This window comes from Calonectris borealis, chromosome 1 (assembly GCF_964195595.1).
Source record: "Calonectris borealis chromosome 1, bCalBor7.hap1.2, whole genome shotgun sequence".
In the NCBI taxonomy this organism is placed as follows: Eukaryota; Metazoa; Chordata; class Aves; order Procellariiformes; family Procellariidae; genus Calonectris; species Calonectris borealis.
The window spans coordinates 23,569,250-23,585,467 of NC_134312.1; the positions used below are offsets into that span (position 1 = coordinate 23,569,250).

At 45.0% G+C, this 16,218-nt stretch overlaps 1 protein-coding gene across 1 annotated transcript in view; it reads left to right on the plus strand.

Annotated features, from left to right (window-relative positions):
• The first annotated feature begins 5,684 nt into the window (after positions 1–5,684).
• GRM8 (glutamate metabotropic receptor 8) overlaps positions 5,685–16,218 on the plus strand; it is a 376,332-nt gene continuing 365,798 nt past the window's right edge. Inside the window, exons 1-2 of the mRNA XM_075146659.1 lie at positions 5,685–5,930; positions 12,566–13,411. Of these exons, the coding sequence (XP_075002760.1) occupies positions 12,902–13,411 (510 nt within the window). The 5' untranslated portion in view covers positions 5,685–5,930; positions 12,566–12,901. The remainder of the gene's footprint in view (positions 5,931–12,565; positions 13,412–16,218) is intronic.

Below are 16,218 nucleotides of genomic sequence, written 5' to 3' on the forward strand. Positions count from 1 at the left end.
ATGAGGTGACACCATAATCTACTTAACATCATTCTTGTGAGTTTACATATCCACTCAGAGAATAACCTCAGGCCAAATGTGGGGCTGGACATATATCTGCTGCCTGTATGGACACTGTATGGATGCCATGTTTTCAGGGGAATTGTCAGAGCCTTTTCAAAATGCTTTCCCTGCTCAGTTCTGCTTAAGGGTGGGTCTTGCAATGTTTAAACTTGCAATCACATTTAAGCAAAGCATTTTATTACTTCAAGTGAGTCTTCATTCATGATTTTGGTGATTCCTAGAGCTGCAATTCTATTGCTTCTGCAACAAGCCATGAAAAGAAATGTTTGGCTTTGCAGTGCAATGCCTTGAACTCTAGAAAATGGATTAATGGTTTGTTTTCTGGCTGTCTAATAGGCAGTATTAAAAGTAGAATCAAGTTCACCTTATATCAAGCCTTGAGTATGTTTTTTATCTAGGGAGTATGCAGGTCATTTTGCTCCCTTAGTTTAGAAAACAATCTTCTGACGAATTCTGCTGTTCACAAAAATGATGGAAATACCAGACCTGAAGATTAGCTATTTCCATGCACTGCTAACCTCAGAGGATTTTGCCAACCACCTACAAAGTGGCTGGAGCAAGGCAGAGCATGATCAGCTCCACTTGTCATTTGGCAAATGACATTGTATGCAAATAACTTCTTTGGAAAGGTAAATAAATGCAAAGGTTTTTTTCATGTAAAATAGCTGTGTCCATCTGCTGTTGTTTAAGAGGAAAGGTTTCGGCTCACATGTGGAAAAGGTAATGTGGCTTTACTTTCTGATATATAAACCTTTTTTGTACCTCACCTCAAAGATGTCAGCATTTCAAAGGCTGGTGAAGTAATCACTATATATAGCTTTTTATCAGTTTTTGTAGAGTGGCTTAGAATGAAAGGCACTCTTAAACATGGTTTCATTTTTCCTTTAGTGAAGGACAAAATGAAAGACTAAGGTTTTAGAAGCTGCAGAACTTAGTACCTATATAGATACTTTATTAAATATAAATATAAAACCATGCAGTCATTATAGTAGAGGACATGCTAGTGGAGACTGTCCCCATTATAAAGGTATAACAATGCATGACTCCCTTTGTGGGTGGTGTAATTTTTAGTTAATTAGGATTGAGTCTCTCTTCTCTTTAGCAAATATTATGTTTCTTCACAACTGTCTCTGCTGACTTCAATGTTCTGACTTGTGTGGGAGAGGATTTTGCAGGCTCATCATCCACTTGTATTTTGGAAACACTGTATTTGATTCATAAATATACTATATCCTTCACTTTAAATTTAGTATGAGTCCTCCATCTCTAACTTCCAGATGGGTCTCCTTCAGATTTCAATCCCAATGAGAGGCATATTCTTACGCTATGCGTTAAGAAAATTTATCAAGTTTTATGACAGTGTTCAGGACAGATGTGTCACTGTCATCCTCTAGCTCTGTGCAGAAAAAAGAGATGTAAGAGAATATGACACAGACTTTGACCAGTATATATGCCAGGACCAAGAGCCCTGCCCTGCTCCTATAGGTTTGGCAGCCTGTGCTCAAGGCCAGCTCTGACATGGTGCAGTGGTGTCAGGCTGCTGAGGAGATAGCTTCATGAGAAAGCTGTGAGAAATCTTGTTTGGGCTCCCCAGCATCACTCAGGAACTTTTTAAATGTCTGTCATTCCTTCTTTGCCCTTTCCTGAGCTGTTGCAGCCATGCCTCTGCCTCGCCATGTACGCCTCTGATGAAGATCCTGATCCTCCAGCTTGACCTCCCGACTTGACCTCAGACTTGCCTCTCCACTGCGACTTGTCTAGCAGTCACTGGCACGTGCTGACCCCGGTTGCTGCCACCAGACCTGCTCTGCTCCGTTGTTTGGCTGATGTGGGACTGGGTCTCTTGTGGAGGACACTGCCCCTGCCCACTGTGCTGCTGCCTCGGCTCCGGGCTTGCCCTCCCCTGCAGCACAGCTGGCTCCCGCTGCCCCCTGAAAATAGAGATTCAAAAACCCGTTTACAGAACGGCGTTCTTGTGCTGCTCCTTCTGGCAGAGAGATGGTTTCCAACTGCTAAAATCTTCTAACATATTGAGTTTGTTAGACACATTTGGAAATCAGATACTAAAAATATTCTGATTCTGAAAATATCTTCCCTGGAAACGGTGCTACCTTTCCTACATGATGGCTATCTTCCTTTTTATAGTTTAAGCTTTGACATCTCCTGTTCACTGCTGAAAAGTTTATTTGAAATAAGTCACAGTCGGGGCCTTCAAAAGGTATCTTCTATTTTACAGATGGTTGCACACTTTCTTTGGCGTCCAGATAACGCTTTTTGTCATAGTTACTACTGTGAAATGCCTTTTCTCCCCTTTTTACTTTTTTCACCACGCAGTAAATTTTGTAAAGAAACATTAGTTTTAGAGAAGTGCACATAAAACACACAAGTGTCAAGTTCTTTTTTGAGTGATTATGTTTTCTTGAAAAATTCCAACACCCATATTCTGAAATACCTTATAACTCAGAATCCAGTATCCACTGTCACTTTAATGGGAATCACTGACTTCATGGCTCTGTATTCCTTGATGGCTATTAATCAGCAGGTCTTTGCCTAAAGTGATTATTCAAGTGGTTTTATTGCCTCAGTAGGTTTAATTCCCGTATTTGAATAACTCCAAAAGTCGCATTTCTATCACTTAGATGGCAATTAAAAAAAAACCACCCAGAACCCAGAATGTCTTACTTCACACTATTTCAAAGTTACAAAAAATCAGCCCTATTTGAATGTCATTAAAAACTGTACTGGTGAGTGTGGTTATAGAATAGTGCTGCTCTGCCAAAATCACTGCTTGGATACACGGAGCTTCAACGACTTCTCAGTAGGAGAAATAGAGGCATAGAGATGGACTGATGCATTTGGTTTTGCTTGGCTTTAAAGACATGTTTAGAGCAAGCATTTATTCTAAGCAGCAATTAAAATTGAAGTCTCTCAGCCCATATCTCTATGGTCCTGACATTTCAGTGTGGCCTTTAATCTATGCCAGTCTCCTAATGCATAAGATGCTTCCTGTGAGAATCAGAACTTCTCATTCGAAAATGGGTCATTTAAGAGCTCCTTTATGACAGCTTGTTCTCCAGAACTGGGTTTCTTCCCTCCCGAGTTAGTTGTGCAGGTAGTAGTTGTCAGTAGTCCTGACATTAGTCTTCTGTACAAATTGACATTAGCTGCCTTTGAGCTTGAATCAGAATAAATCCTACTCAAAGAATGATGGATGTGTTTTGCCTCTCTTTTGTGTCATCTATTCCTCACCAAATGACCATTTTCATGTAAAGCTTCTCATTCTTTCCTTTTCTTCCCCCTCTCTTCCCCCCCCCCCCCAAGTTTATTTTCTCTGCTTGCATTTAGTCAAAACAAGCACACATCTCTTTGGTTATGCATTTATTTACCATACTCCCGCCTAAGAGTCATTGTGTTACTCACTGTAAACATACGTAATAAGATATAGTCCTGATGCCCCCCAAACTGTGCTCTAGAAAAGATGTGGCTGGGAGAGACAGGGCAACAGATTGCATTCAGGTTGGTGGCCAAGCTGCAAACACATTGGAGCTTTCCTTATCATAATCTTCTGACCTCAGCCTGCGTCTCCAGCTACAAGATTTACAAAAAAGTTCAAGCATCAGCTGTGCCCTCAGAACATCACTTGGTTTTGCTTTGCTGAATTTTCTGTTAAGCTGCTGGAGCTGCAGAGTGTAAATGAAGTTGGAAAATGGTCTATCCAACACTACTGATAACTCATGCATGGCTTATTTTCCTGATGGGGGTTAAGGAGGATCTCTGCTTTAAAATGGAATTTTTCATGGTTGAACATCAGGTTTTAACCCATGTGACTATATTCCAGATTTCTATGATAAGATCACTGAAATCACAACTCCTCAGTCTTCTTTCATGGAAGGTTTTGAGAAAAAAACAAATGCAAACATGAGTAAATATATTCTGTCTAAGATGTGGCGGATTTCCCAGTGCCATTTTCCTATAGTGAAAGATCATCTCCATAAGAGAAGTTACAGGCTTGAAAGACTCATCAGATATCATCAGAGTCCTGTGGCTTGCCTGGCGCAGACCTTTAATACATAAATCCAAGCAGTACCATATAACAAAGACGATCATGGAAGCACTGGCTGGGTATATTAGAGCACGCTTGGAATTCTTCCTCCTTCCAGCAATGATGTTCGAAGTAAGCAAGACAACTGTGGACAAAGAAAAGAAAAATATTATTTGTTATGAAGGAAAGCAGTTCAGAGTAATCTGAAATGGGAAGATGGAAATGATCCGGTTAGTGTCAGGAGCCTGACGAACAGGCCATCCCGCTCAGACCAGGAGTCTGGAGCCCTCTCCTACTGCAGGGACCTGGGGCCGAGCCGAGCCGAGCCGAGTGGTGCGAGGGCCGGCGGAGCCCGGCGCCGCGGGTGCAGTTGCGGGCAGCGCCCTCGAGGTGGAACCTTCTCACCGTGGCTGGGGCGGGGGCTCCCGCGCGGGCGGGCGGTTGCGGCCCCTCCGGCGCTGCGCTCCCGCGGTTGTGCGGGGCTGGCCCGGGCGCTCCCACCCGGCGGCGCGGGGCCCCGCGGGGCCCGGAGCGGAGCGCCCGGGAGCATCCCTGTGCGAGCGGGGGATGGCCCTGGGGTGGGGAGAGCCTTTGAGGAGAGGAGCAAACTTCCAGACTGTTCCAGCAAAGTGTCCCTTGCCCTCCGGGGTGGCCCTGGCCCCACGCTCCCGAAATCTGCCTGGTGCCCTCCGGGCAGAACGAGAACCCGGCATACGAACTGAGAGCCGAAACCGGGGATAGGACAAAAAGCGTCAGGAAATTTCCCCCGTGTCATCGACCCGATGAGGGAGGACACGACTCCGCCGCCCGCGGAAGGCGGGAGGGCGATGAAGGTCCCGCACCCCCGGGGGAGGCCGCATTAAGCAGCCCCAGCCCCCGCCGGTGCCCTCCCCCCCGCGCCCTCCTTCTTGCTCCCGCTCGCCCACCGCGGCCGCCTCAGCCCTCGTTGGCTTCCTCTGCTCAGAAATCCCGCGGCAAACATTTGTCCGGCATCGCGCCCCGGGCGGAGCGGTGGTGCCGGGGGAGGGCGGTGCCGGCCGCGGGCTGCCCCACCGGCGGATCCGACGCCCCGGCGAGGCGAGGCGGGCGAGCCCGGAGCCGCAGCCCAGGGCCGGCTGGGGATTCACATGCAGCAGCGCCGCGCCGTCCCGTGCCGTGCCGTGCCGCGCCGGGGATCGCCGGGGTGCGCCTCCGGCTTCAGCACCAAGAACAGCTACAAGTGCAGCGCCGCTCCCGCCCCGCCGCGCCCCGCCCCGCCCCGCCCCGCCCCGCCCCGCCAGAGCCGCGGTAAGCGCGGGCCGCTCCGTGCCGCTCCCGCCGGCGCCCGGGGGCACCGAGTCGCGGGGCTCCTGGCGGGGACCGCTCCGCCGGGGAGGGGGGACGCGCCGGGGGACGGGGGCTGGGGGGCGTTTTCTCACTTGGCTATGAACGGCACGGCCGGCCGGGCCGGTGCGTGGGTCCGCCGCTGCAATTGAGCGGCGAGACGGCAGAGGGTGGGTATCGTCACGGGGGCTGAGCCACTCGTCCCAAAAAGTTGGGTGGTTTTTTTTTTGTTTTTTTTTTTTAGGCGAGGGGAGGAGGAATAAGGAAGGAGAGAGTGGAGCGGGTTCGGCTTGGCTGATCGCGAGTGTTATGCAGCAGTACTGAAATCGCTCTCCTGGATACCTGTCCCAGGCTGAGCTCCTGCATATTAAGCTGACGCTACCGGGGGAAGCTATTTGAGACGAGGATTGTACAGAAATTACCTCATGCTATTCCCGATCGGCGCCGAGTATTAATTCCAGTGACCTCTACTAATATGGATATGCAACTCTTTTCGATCAAGGTATCTGTGTATGTATGTGTGTCTCCTTTAGTTCTTATTTTAAGGGGAGAGGAGTCCACAAATAACGCAAGTTTTGCCTCAGTTAACGTTTTTGGGCTGGGCAATCCTCTCCACCTGCTTCGTGGCGCCGGGGGCTTTTGGTTTTTGCTTTAATTATTTATCATTTTTATTGTCGATATCCTTCCCCAATCAGCTCTAGCGAAAGAGATCCCGGGCACGATGCCGTCACAGCAGCGAGCAAAAAGGGAGAATATCCGTGCTCCCGAACAGCGAGATCTCCCTCTTGCCTCCTGAACTGGGTCCTCTCCCACCCCCGAGGGGAGGGGGGGCACAGGGGTTCCCCCGCGCTCCCTGCCGTCCTGTTCACGTTTCGCTGGCCGGGAGGGAAGAGGGGGCTCCCGCCGCTCCGGGGGGACGGGGCCAGCCCCTCCCCCGCCGCCGTCAACTTCTCGTTCGGCTCCGGGGCCGGGGTCGAGCGAGCTGCCGGCCTCCCGCCTGTACCGCACGGCTTGCCGGATGGGCTCCGCTCCTTCGGCTCCGCGGGGGGGACCCCGTGGCCCTGGGGTGGGAAGGGGAAGGGGGATCCCCGCCGGGCTCCGGGGGCTTCCTCCCCCGAGGAAGAGAAGCTGTGCCGGCCCACGGCGAGGGATTAGCTGTCCCCTCCCCGGTGCGGAGCAGCATCCCCCAGCGCTGGCATGTGTTGGTTGCTGGAATCCGAAGAGTTGGCAGGTGAATGGGTAACACGGTTAAAAAAAAAAAAACCCAAACCCACAACTGAAGTAATAAAAATCGATCAGTGACCCAAAGTGCATGCAAATCCGGCGTTGGCATTTTGGAGTTTGCAAGCTTCTGACCTCTGAGACCAGGGATTCATTAAAAGAGATTTAGGTTTTCATTGAGGGGGAACAGAAGGGCATTAAAGCTGACCAGTTGATACAAGGAGAGGAAGGAATCACCGGTGGCTGTAAATAAAAGGCGACGCTTGGTTTTGCATCGCCGCTGACGGAGGAGCCGTACTCCCGGCCGGGGATCAGGGCTCGGAGGGGACGGCAGGAGCCTCGGCTCCAGCCCCGGGAGATCCGCATGTGCCCGCCGCCCGCCGCGCACGGGCCGCCTGGGCTGCAAGGCCGCGGGGTGAGGCAGTCGAAACCCGTCCTACGGGCGCTAACTGGAAGGAGCGAGGCCCCGGGGAGAGCCGCGCCAAGGCGGTGCCGGAATCCCTCACCAACAGACGCCAGCTGGGGTAGGGATGAGCCTGGGAAGACGAGGAAAAAAAAAAAAAGCTCGACTAAGTGAAGTGGAGAACAATAGGGGGCTCCCTTCAAGGGAGAAACGCCGCGGTGATGGGCGATGGTCGCGGAGTTGCGCCGGGAGAGGCGGCTCGCCCAGCCCCGGGGGCACTCCCCGGGCCCCTCCGCCGGGCGGGGCCGGCCGGGGCCGGGCGGGCTGCGCTAGCCCTTCCTCGGGCCGAGAAAGGTGCCGGGATGCGTTAGGAGCCGAAAGGCAGCCGGGAAAGCACGGAGGAGCCGCACGGAAAGCCGGTGCGTGGCCGGCTGTCTGCTCCCGGCGGTGCGCGCCGGAGCCAGGCGGGGAGGGAGGGGCAAAGCGCGGTGCGGAGTGCTGGGAGGGATACGCGGGTGCGGTGCGCGGGATGAGATTCGCGGGATGCGCGGGTGCGGTGCGGAATGCACCGGCGTGCGATGCTGGGTGCGGTGCAGGGCTCGCCGCGACCCGGGGGACGCGGCCGCTCGCCGGGGCCGCCGCCGGGGTCGGGCGCGGACACGGGGGGGCTTTCTGCAGGATGCCCCGGGACGATTTCGGCGGGCGGCTGCGTTTCTCGGGGCACAGCCCCTCTCGCAGGGCACTGGGCTGTGCTACCAGCGCCTGCTCTGAACCCAGCTGAGCCGGATTGGGAGTGGGAGTCTGGTGGGAAGAGGGTAAATTGAGAACAAAAACAACAGAGAGAGCTCTCCTAGGCTGCCTGGGAAAAGCTCCTTGATCATCACTTGCCAGACCAGAGGTGAAACCAACTCTAAAGGTGTTAATATTGATGGGGTTTATTCAGCTGTGAGACCAGGCAAGGGCGGAGGGAAATATTTGATGCTGTTTCATTTTTAAAAATTGTAAGCTCCTATTAGTCTCACCCTGGCAGAAGGACCTGTACTGGTTTTTAGCAGGGTAGCTTGTGTGGAAAATGGATATTTGCAAGGTAGAAAGTGAAGGCAGGTGCTCTGGGGTATTTGAAAAGAAGCTGATCAGACTGAGTGGAGACATTTCTCTCATGGTGCACTAGGAATAAATGGTTCCTGTAAACGAGATGCTGAGGGGGACTCGCCTTGAAGTCCTGATTATTGTGTAAAGGTTACCTCTGTGGCAGGGGCACAGCAAATCATTACAGAAGAGCTGAGGTAGATCACCAGTGAAGAATTTTCCTGCAAGTTAGGACTTGCGATGTCAAGGCCTAAGGCTTTCCAAATTCCCTTCTGTTGTCAGCAAAACCCATTAATCTTCTATATGTGTCAGTTTACTGTATGCAGGTGGCAACTCTTTACCTGCTTTGTGCGGAAATTCAGCTATTTGTTCATCGCTGAATGCTGTGCAGGAGAAAGAGGTAACTTTTATGAACACTAAAATGAATGTTAGCAAGATAATTCTTATTTGATAGTTCAGAAGTAACATATCAGTAGTGAAAAGTCAAAATAATCACATTTTTTCAGTTTTTTTCTCCTCAGAGCTTCATAATGGAAGATGCTGTTATTTTGTTTTCATTCAGTAAAACCAGATCAGTTTTGCATTGACTGGACAATCTGACATTTTGTGAAAGTAGAAATGGGTTTTCACCCTAAAACCCCTGCTTTTCTAGTTCACAGAATATTGGTTTCATTTTATTTTAGTGCAGTTCCAACTGTGCTTCAAATGCAATGACAAATGAATTTTTTGGCTGCAAATAAAATGTTAAATACTTTTTCTCAAATGTTTTTTTGCCCCCCACTAAATAGCGTTTTTTGTCCCTCAGTAAAGGATTCATGTGTGTCTGTCTGGCAAAGTCGATTAAAAAATGTTCCATGAAGTTCAGCGATCGTGTTTTCCTTCTTATGCTGCGGAGATTACTCCTTGCTCCTGCGGCGTCTGTAATTGTGTGATCTTTTTAAACAATATTTCCAGGTGAACATATTGAATCTTTCTATCTGATTTCAGCTACGACTTCAGTGCCAGCTGAAGATGGCTCTTTCAGGAACCTTGTTACCAAAATAGAGACATTGCCTATATTTACTTAAGTATTTATCTGTCACTCTCAGCTCATTATTTAGACCTTTTCATTAACATAAAGAACTCCCGTAATGAGCTCATCTCTCAGGGCAATGAGTCTGTGGTTGGAACAGTGACCAGTCCAGGCACATGCTGATGCACTGACTCTGGCAACGTGGTACCAAAGTACCCATTCTTGAGCTCAAAAAGCTGGATGATTTTAGGAAGGAAGTAATTTCGGAACCAGACACTACATGCAGAAGTTTCCATGGCCCCTGTCTTGCAGTACCCCACCTCCTTAGGTTTAAAAATAAATATCTATTCTAGCAGAACAAGTGGAGATTTGTGCTGAAATACTGACTTTAAAAATAGAAATATGTTCTGATAATGCCAGATATATTTAATGAATTAAATCCAAGAGAAACATGCATTCCAAGGTGACTGGAAGAGAGGCTTCGTGGTGCACTTACTCTTGGACTGTGCTGGGGAAATGTGTGAATTTCTTCTCTGAAGTCACGTTTCTAGTAAACACCAACTACTACAGTGGGGAATCTGGCAAATCGAGAATATATTTGCATTAATTCAAACTTTTATGGTCAATTGGAAAAGGACAGCATTTTACTTCAAAAGAAATCTCTGCACATGAGGAAAGTTCATTCAGGCTTTATAGCCCAGAGGCCCATGCTTTTTCACTAGAATTCATTGATAAAAATGGAATTCATTTAGATCAGATGCTTTCTGCTTAGCTACGCAGGCTTACAACATTCTGTAAAAGTTAATATTAATCAATATATTAAAAAGAGTATGGCAGGAATAAATGAGGTGGTGTAATAGAAGCTTTTATTTCTTAGGTGACATTAAAAAAGAGTAAAAGGTCTTAAACTTTTAAAAAGATAATTTTAAAATTTTATTTCAGTTCTATAGACAAGCTGTGGACACTTGCAGCAAAGAAACAAGCTTTTTCAGGAAAACATGAAAGCTGAGGCAGAGCAATTAATGCTTATGTAGACCACAATGTTGAAAAATGATTATTCTCAATTAATTTGACTTTCAGGCAGTTCCAGATAAGGTATTGGACTCACTGTAGCTTCTCCATTGTCATTGGAATTTGGGTTGCAATAGTTGAATTCATCACTGTTTGTGCAAAGACTGGCAGTTGCTTTAATTTCTGGCCGTTCTTTGGCTGTAAGGAATTGACCTAAGGCTGATCAAGAGAAAAAGTAGCATTTCTTTCATTCATGAATATTTTCATTTTTTTGGTGCTGCTTTCTTGTTCTCTGTACAGTGTTATCTTTTATTGCCTCAGAGAATTGCTCCCTGTATGGTTTGTACATACGTGCATAGACTAATGAGTTGGTTGTTCATTGTGGAACGAGAAAGGAAATTGCCTCTGTGTCTATTTTAGGTGTAGCTACAACCTTTACTCTTTACTATTTTGAACCCTTAACTGTGTTTTTCTACTAAGGCAATCAAGACAACAGACAGTTGTGGCTAGTTAATGGTTAATACAATCTTTTCTCTATGGCGTGGGCCATATAAAAAACATCCCATGGGACTGGATCAGCTCACAGTGACGTTAGTCAAGTTCCTCCATTTGTGACTGAGTCTGAGTTTGGCTCACGGGGCTGAAGTCTGGTCAAATTTGTAAACTATGTGCCCAAAAGGAGCCAAAGGAGAATGATGGGATTATCACATAAACCAACACAGACTTTGTTTCATTTAGATTCAACTCTGAGCCAAATACAAGCAAAATTAAACGTTAAGAGGCACTGAAAGTCTTGTGTGCTGCTGTTCCCAATTGCAGTGATTTTATTCACACCCATTAAACATGTTTCATTTTCAGGTTGTTATTCTGTTACCAAATCACAGTGAGATACCTTCACATTCAATAGAAGACCTTCCATTGTGGGTCTTTTTCTCAGGTCTTCAAATAGCCACTATTTAAGAACTCTGCTTCAGCTTTTGTGAGCTTAGTAATATCATTTGGGGAAAAACGTAACAAAATAAATGTAAGAAGAGGATGATCAATTTAAAGAATTATCAAACCACATTTTGAGTTTTGTTACCACATAATATATAAAAATCTCATGGAAAATAATTCAATACATCTTTGACAAATGGTATAGTTGTCTATAACTGTCTTCTAATTTTTGTCTATAATTGTCTTCTAATTTGATCATATTTTTGGTAGGAACCAGTCAGCTCACTAGGGACAAAGTACATATCAACAGATGAGCCTGTTGCCTGGATTTTCTGTATAGGCAGTGAGGTAGGCACTTGTTCAATGTGTTCAATTTCATAATAAATAAAACTTTTTTAAAGAAAAGGATCAGGTGAATTACACCCTACGATGTCCACTGTTCTCCATAGCCTAGAGATAGTGCCTTGAGAGACTGGCTCAGATGCAGTTGCCCACAGTGTGCCTACCTAGTATTAGGTAAAATTAATTCTTTCTCTCTTCTCCTCAGAGGTCTAAAAATTTATTCAGGCATGTATAATTTTGTTAAATATTGAAATAAATAAATGCCACTCATTTGAGAATTAAAGTGGGGGCAATTTGGAGATACTTATAACAGTCAGTCAGGTGATTAGATATGTAGATTGAAATCCTGATCTCGTTAAAATCAGTGGGACTTCCCCAGATGTCAGTAGGGGCACAACATTGTTCCTATTTAATGTGGTCCAAATGCAAGCAGAGAATAGCTGGACCTCAGCTCAAGTAAAATGTCGGGAGGGGAATACTGGATGTTCAGCTGGTTTCCTAACAGAATACATTGTGCTCTTTTTGCTTAAGAAATCAGCTACCTTTTCATAAAAGTAATTTAGTGTTAGAAATTGTCTGGAAGGCATTTTAGATATATAGTAAGCCCAGAAAAAAGTGAATTCCACTGGAGAAATAATCAGTTTAATACCCAAATGAATTGCATGTGCTTGTACTGCAGCGGTTGAAGAGCGTACTTAAATTCAGGAACCCTGATTACTCCATTGTCATAAATGGAACCTCTCCATGAGTGAGAGTGTAAGTAGTTATTGCACTTCTATAGGCTGGAACAGAATGATACAGCAAAACAGAAAAATCAGATCAAATCTGTTTCTGGATATCATGCAATGCGAAAGTAAATACAAATTACTGGTCAGAATCTGAACACCAAGCTATGTTTAGTCCCCCTGATTTGACTTTTGCTCTGCTAGTAGCATCAATTTCCCGGCTTGTAGTACAGTGCAGCCAGGTGTTCAAATTCACAGAAGGCCAAGAATTAATCCCTTACAGAATATTGGAAGTAAAACCTTTATTTAACTCATATTCAAAAGTAAATACACTGTGTGACAGGTATAAAACTGCTGAACTAAATGGTATTCCTCACCATTTTTTTTTTCTTCCCCAGAAGTACCTCAGCTCCAGGGCAAAATACAAGGACATAAGCTACTGACCTTCTCTTAGCATCAGGACCAGACATACTACCCTACACTTCACCATCAGTTAAAAGCAATTGAAAACCACCTCTCAGAAAAGCTGATCAACCCATGACATCAGTGGACATTTTTTGTAAAACACATTTTATGTACTTCTGCTGAGATCCTTTTTTTACCTACTGCATGGTTCTTTATTACTTACTGGGCACTGATGGTAGCCTCCAGAAAGTGCAGCTTCAAATGGTCAACCTCATCTTTTAGCAAGAAGAAAATCTGGATACCGCATAGCAACAACGTCTTCAGAGAAAATGGTATATGAAGGAAAACAATTAGTTTCCTGCCATTGTTTCTTCCTGTTAACAGCCAAATTCTACTGGATACTCACCCTGATGCAAAGAACTCATGGCCAGGAATATGCCCACTCCATCCGACTGGATGGGGACATCATCTTGGGAGGACTGTTCCCCGTCCATGCAAAAGGGGATAGAGGGGTGCCTTGTGGGGAGCTCAAGAAGGAGAAAGGCATCCACAGACTAGAGGCAATGCTGTATGCAATTGATCAGATTAATAAAGACCCTGATCTTCTTGCCAACATCACCTTAGGTGTCCGGATCCTTGATACGTGTTCCAGGGACACCTACGCATTGGAACAATCCTTAACATTTGTGCAAGCGTTGATAGAAAAAGACGGTTCAGACGTGAAGTGTGCTAATGGTGACCCACCTATTTTCACTAAGCCAGACAAGATATCAGGTGTGATAGGTGCTGCAGCAAGTTCTGTGTCCATTATGGTCGCAAATATTTTAAGACTTTTTAAGGTAAGGAGCATTTTCTATCTTTCTTTTCAATTTCAAGCACAATGACATAAGTGAAGTGATTGTGTTGTGTTATCTTCAAAAAAGAAAGGATTTTTTTCAGATTCAGAAATCTGAAATGACTGGTTTGCCCTTTCAAAGCAAAGGGAAAAAAAAAAAACCAGCAATTATTGCAGACCCTAACTTGAGGTGCCAAATGCCTCTTCTGAAGTTCTGAGCAACCAGAGCACATTTTAATTCTTCAGTGATTTGTATCCTTATTTTTTTACTACTCACCTTTGCTCCATATTGAGCGTTTATGCTCATCAAGACTATGTTGAGATTGATTTCCCAAATTTCCAGGAGAATGAAATATAAGGTTTAAACACAAATCCATTTGTAGGAGGACCACATCATTTCCCTAAATAGGAAGGTATGCCAGTAATAATCTAGTGCTATTGATGTGCGTGTCTAGCCAAATGAAATGTACTGGAATATCTTTGACTTCCTTGAAATCTTAACCTCCTCCATACTTTTTACAAGGTGATACTTTTTTTCCAGATTTTGTTATCACTTTGTGAGAGATTACTTTTGGACAACAGTTCTACTGGCATTTCCTTCCATGTACTTTATTAAGCTCTGGCATTATAAATAATGGAAAAGTAAACCTGCCACTTTTAAACTTGCTAAGTTAGATGGGAAGATGAACACATTCTAATCAATCAACTTAGCTGGAACAGATCAGGCAGCAGACATTTAATTTTTAATCCTGTGCAATGGCAAAGAGATGATGGTAAGTTGAGCACTTTTTTCTACACACAGAACGACTGTAACTTTTGTCTGAACCTATTACTGTCCTACCGCCCACTGTTATTCAGACTCGTTCCTTCCATTCAGAAATCTTGCCTTATGTCCTACAACTTCATAACCATCAAAGGCCACTTAAAGACTATTTCTTGGACTTTAGTGGAGAAGATTCTGGTAATGTTAAATATTGCTGTTATTTATTTTGAAAAGTGCTGCACTTGTTTTCTAATTGTTGTAACTGAGAGATTGATTAGAAGTAAGGAAAGATTGGCTTTTTTTTGAAGGTTTCTCAAATTGGCAAAGAGTGTTTCAGTCATTTAAAGGGTGATTTTTGTCCTTCCCTCTGGTTCTCCCATGAAGGGCATAATAATGGATTTACAGTTCAGTGTAGGAGCAAAGTATCTGCTGGGTTGTGGTCAGGTGTTCATTACAATCTCAAACTGATCCTTAGCTGCACTTCCTGCACAGGTTTGAGAGTAGTGGACTTGTTCCAGCCATATGTTTTGCTTGTGAAAATCAAGTGCACAAAACTGATCTAAGACTTAAAAATGTTCTATACGGAGAACACCTCTGGAGCTGTGACTAGTGGGGGAGGCCTGTCTTTCCTGGGAACAATCATGCATGTTGTAGGAGGTGTCTATTTTTAATTTCACACCCTTTCTTGAAGTTGTGTTACCCTATTAAATAATACATAGTTCTGAAGTAATGATAGATGGAACGGTCACTTTAATTACCCATCATAATGCCATGTAGACTATGACTTACACCCAGTTTTGACTTGAATACAGTGCCGTAGACCGATTTAAGAAACTAAGCCTTGTAAGACATGCATTAACTGTGAATTAAGAGCAGCAAGAAGGAAGGAGGCCTATGAATTGTCTAAGATAGCAGCAATTTGTCTTCTGAAACCATGACAGCTACCTCCTGATTTCCATTATGCAATAAGATTGCAAATAACATTCTACTGCAGTGTTAATCAATAGAGGGTCACGTGATATCCCCTCTGGGGAAAGATCTTATTTACCCATTTAATTGATGTAACACAGCTGCTGGCAAAAGGAGGAGACAACTCTTTTAGTTTTAATTATAGATCCTGCACAAATATTCTTAATAATGTAAAAAATGACAAATTATACCCTTTAATGTCTGATGTTGGACCTGCATCTGAAGTCTGTTTTTACACCTTCCTCTCAGAAGTAGATCTGTTATCTCTGCATGAGTAAAGGCTTCTGGATAAGGTCCTCAGTTAGCAGCACTATAGAAACCATTCACAATGGTTATAGTCAAGAGGATTAGGAAATTAAGGGTCATTTGCCAGAAATATAGAAGTATAATCCAGTTTGGGTTGTGTTCAGACCAAAGACATGGACTGAGATTCTCAGCTGATGCATCACCACAGCTCTACAACTGAGGACCAGGACCATGGTCCATGTTCACAAAGGCTCCAGGTATGAAATTGTATTTACTGTATCTTGGTTTATGTCAAGGCTGGGCACTCAGCTGGTGTAAATGCCTGTACTTTCATTGAAGTCAGTGATCACCATCATGCAAATTCCTGTTTCCATTATATCCAGGACGAGTGTGATTCATCCATATTTCTGTCTAACAGTTCTATTCAGCAAGTTGAACCTGTAATTTGAAGTTCAGTATTCCTTTAATATCTACTTTGAAGTTCCTAAATGTCAGGACTACATATTTTTTGAGAACACTGTTATCCAGTGAAATTTTAATCTGTGATGAAATTGTGAGAAGTATATTATACCACTCAATGTGAATACACAAACGAAGATAGCCTGAGAAATAGTATGCTCAGCACCTTGGATTTTCATGCTGCTATTTTTCTTTTTCTTGTCATTTTATTTCTTTCTTTGATTGATTTTACAACATAAAACATACAGGTCAATAGTCCTATCTGATGATCTGGTGGGTAGCATAAACTGATTGATGGTCACATGGCAGAGAATGACCTTGATCTATAGCCTTTCTTCTGGTCAAATGGCTCACCTTGAATTCTTCTCTGTCCT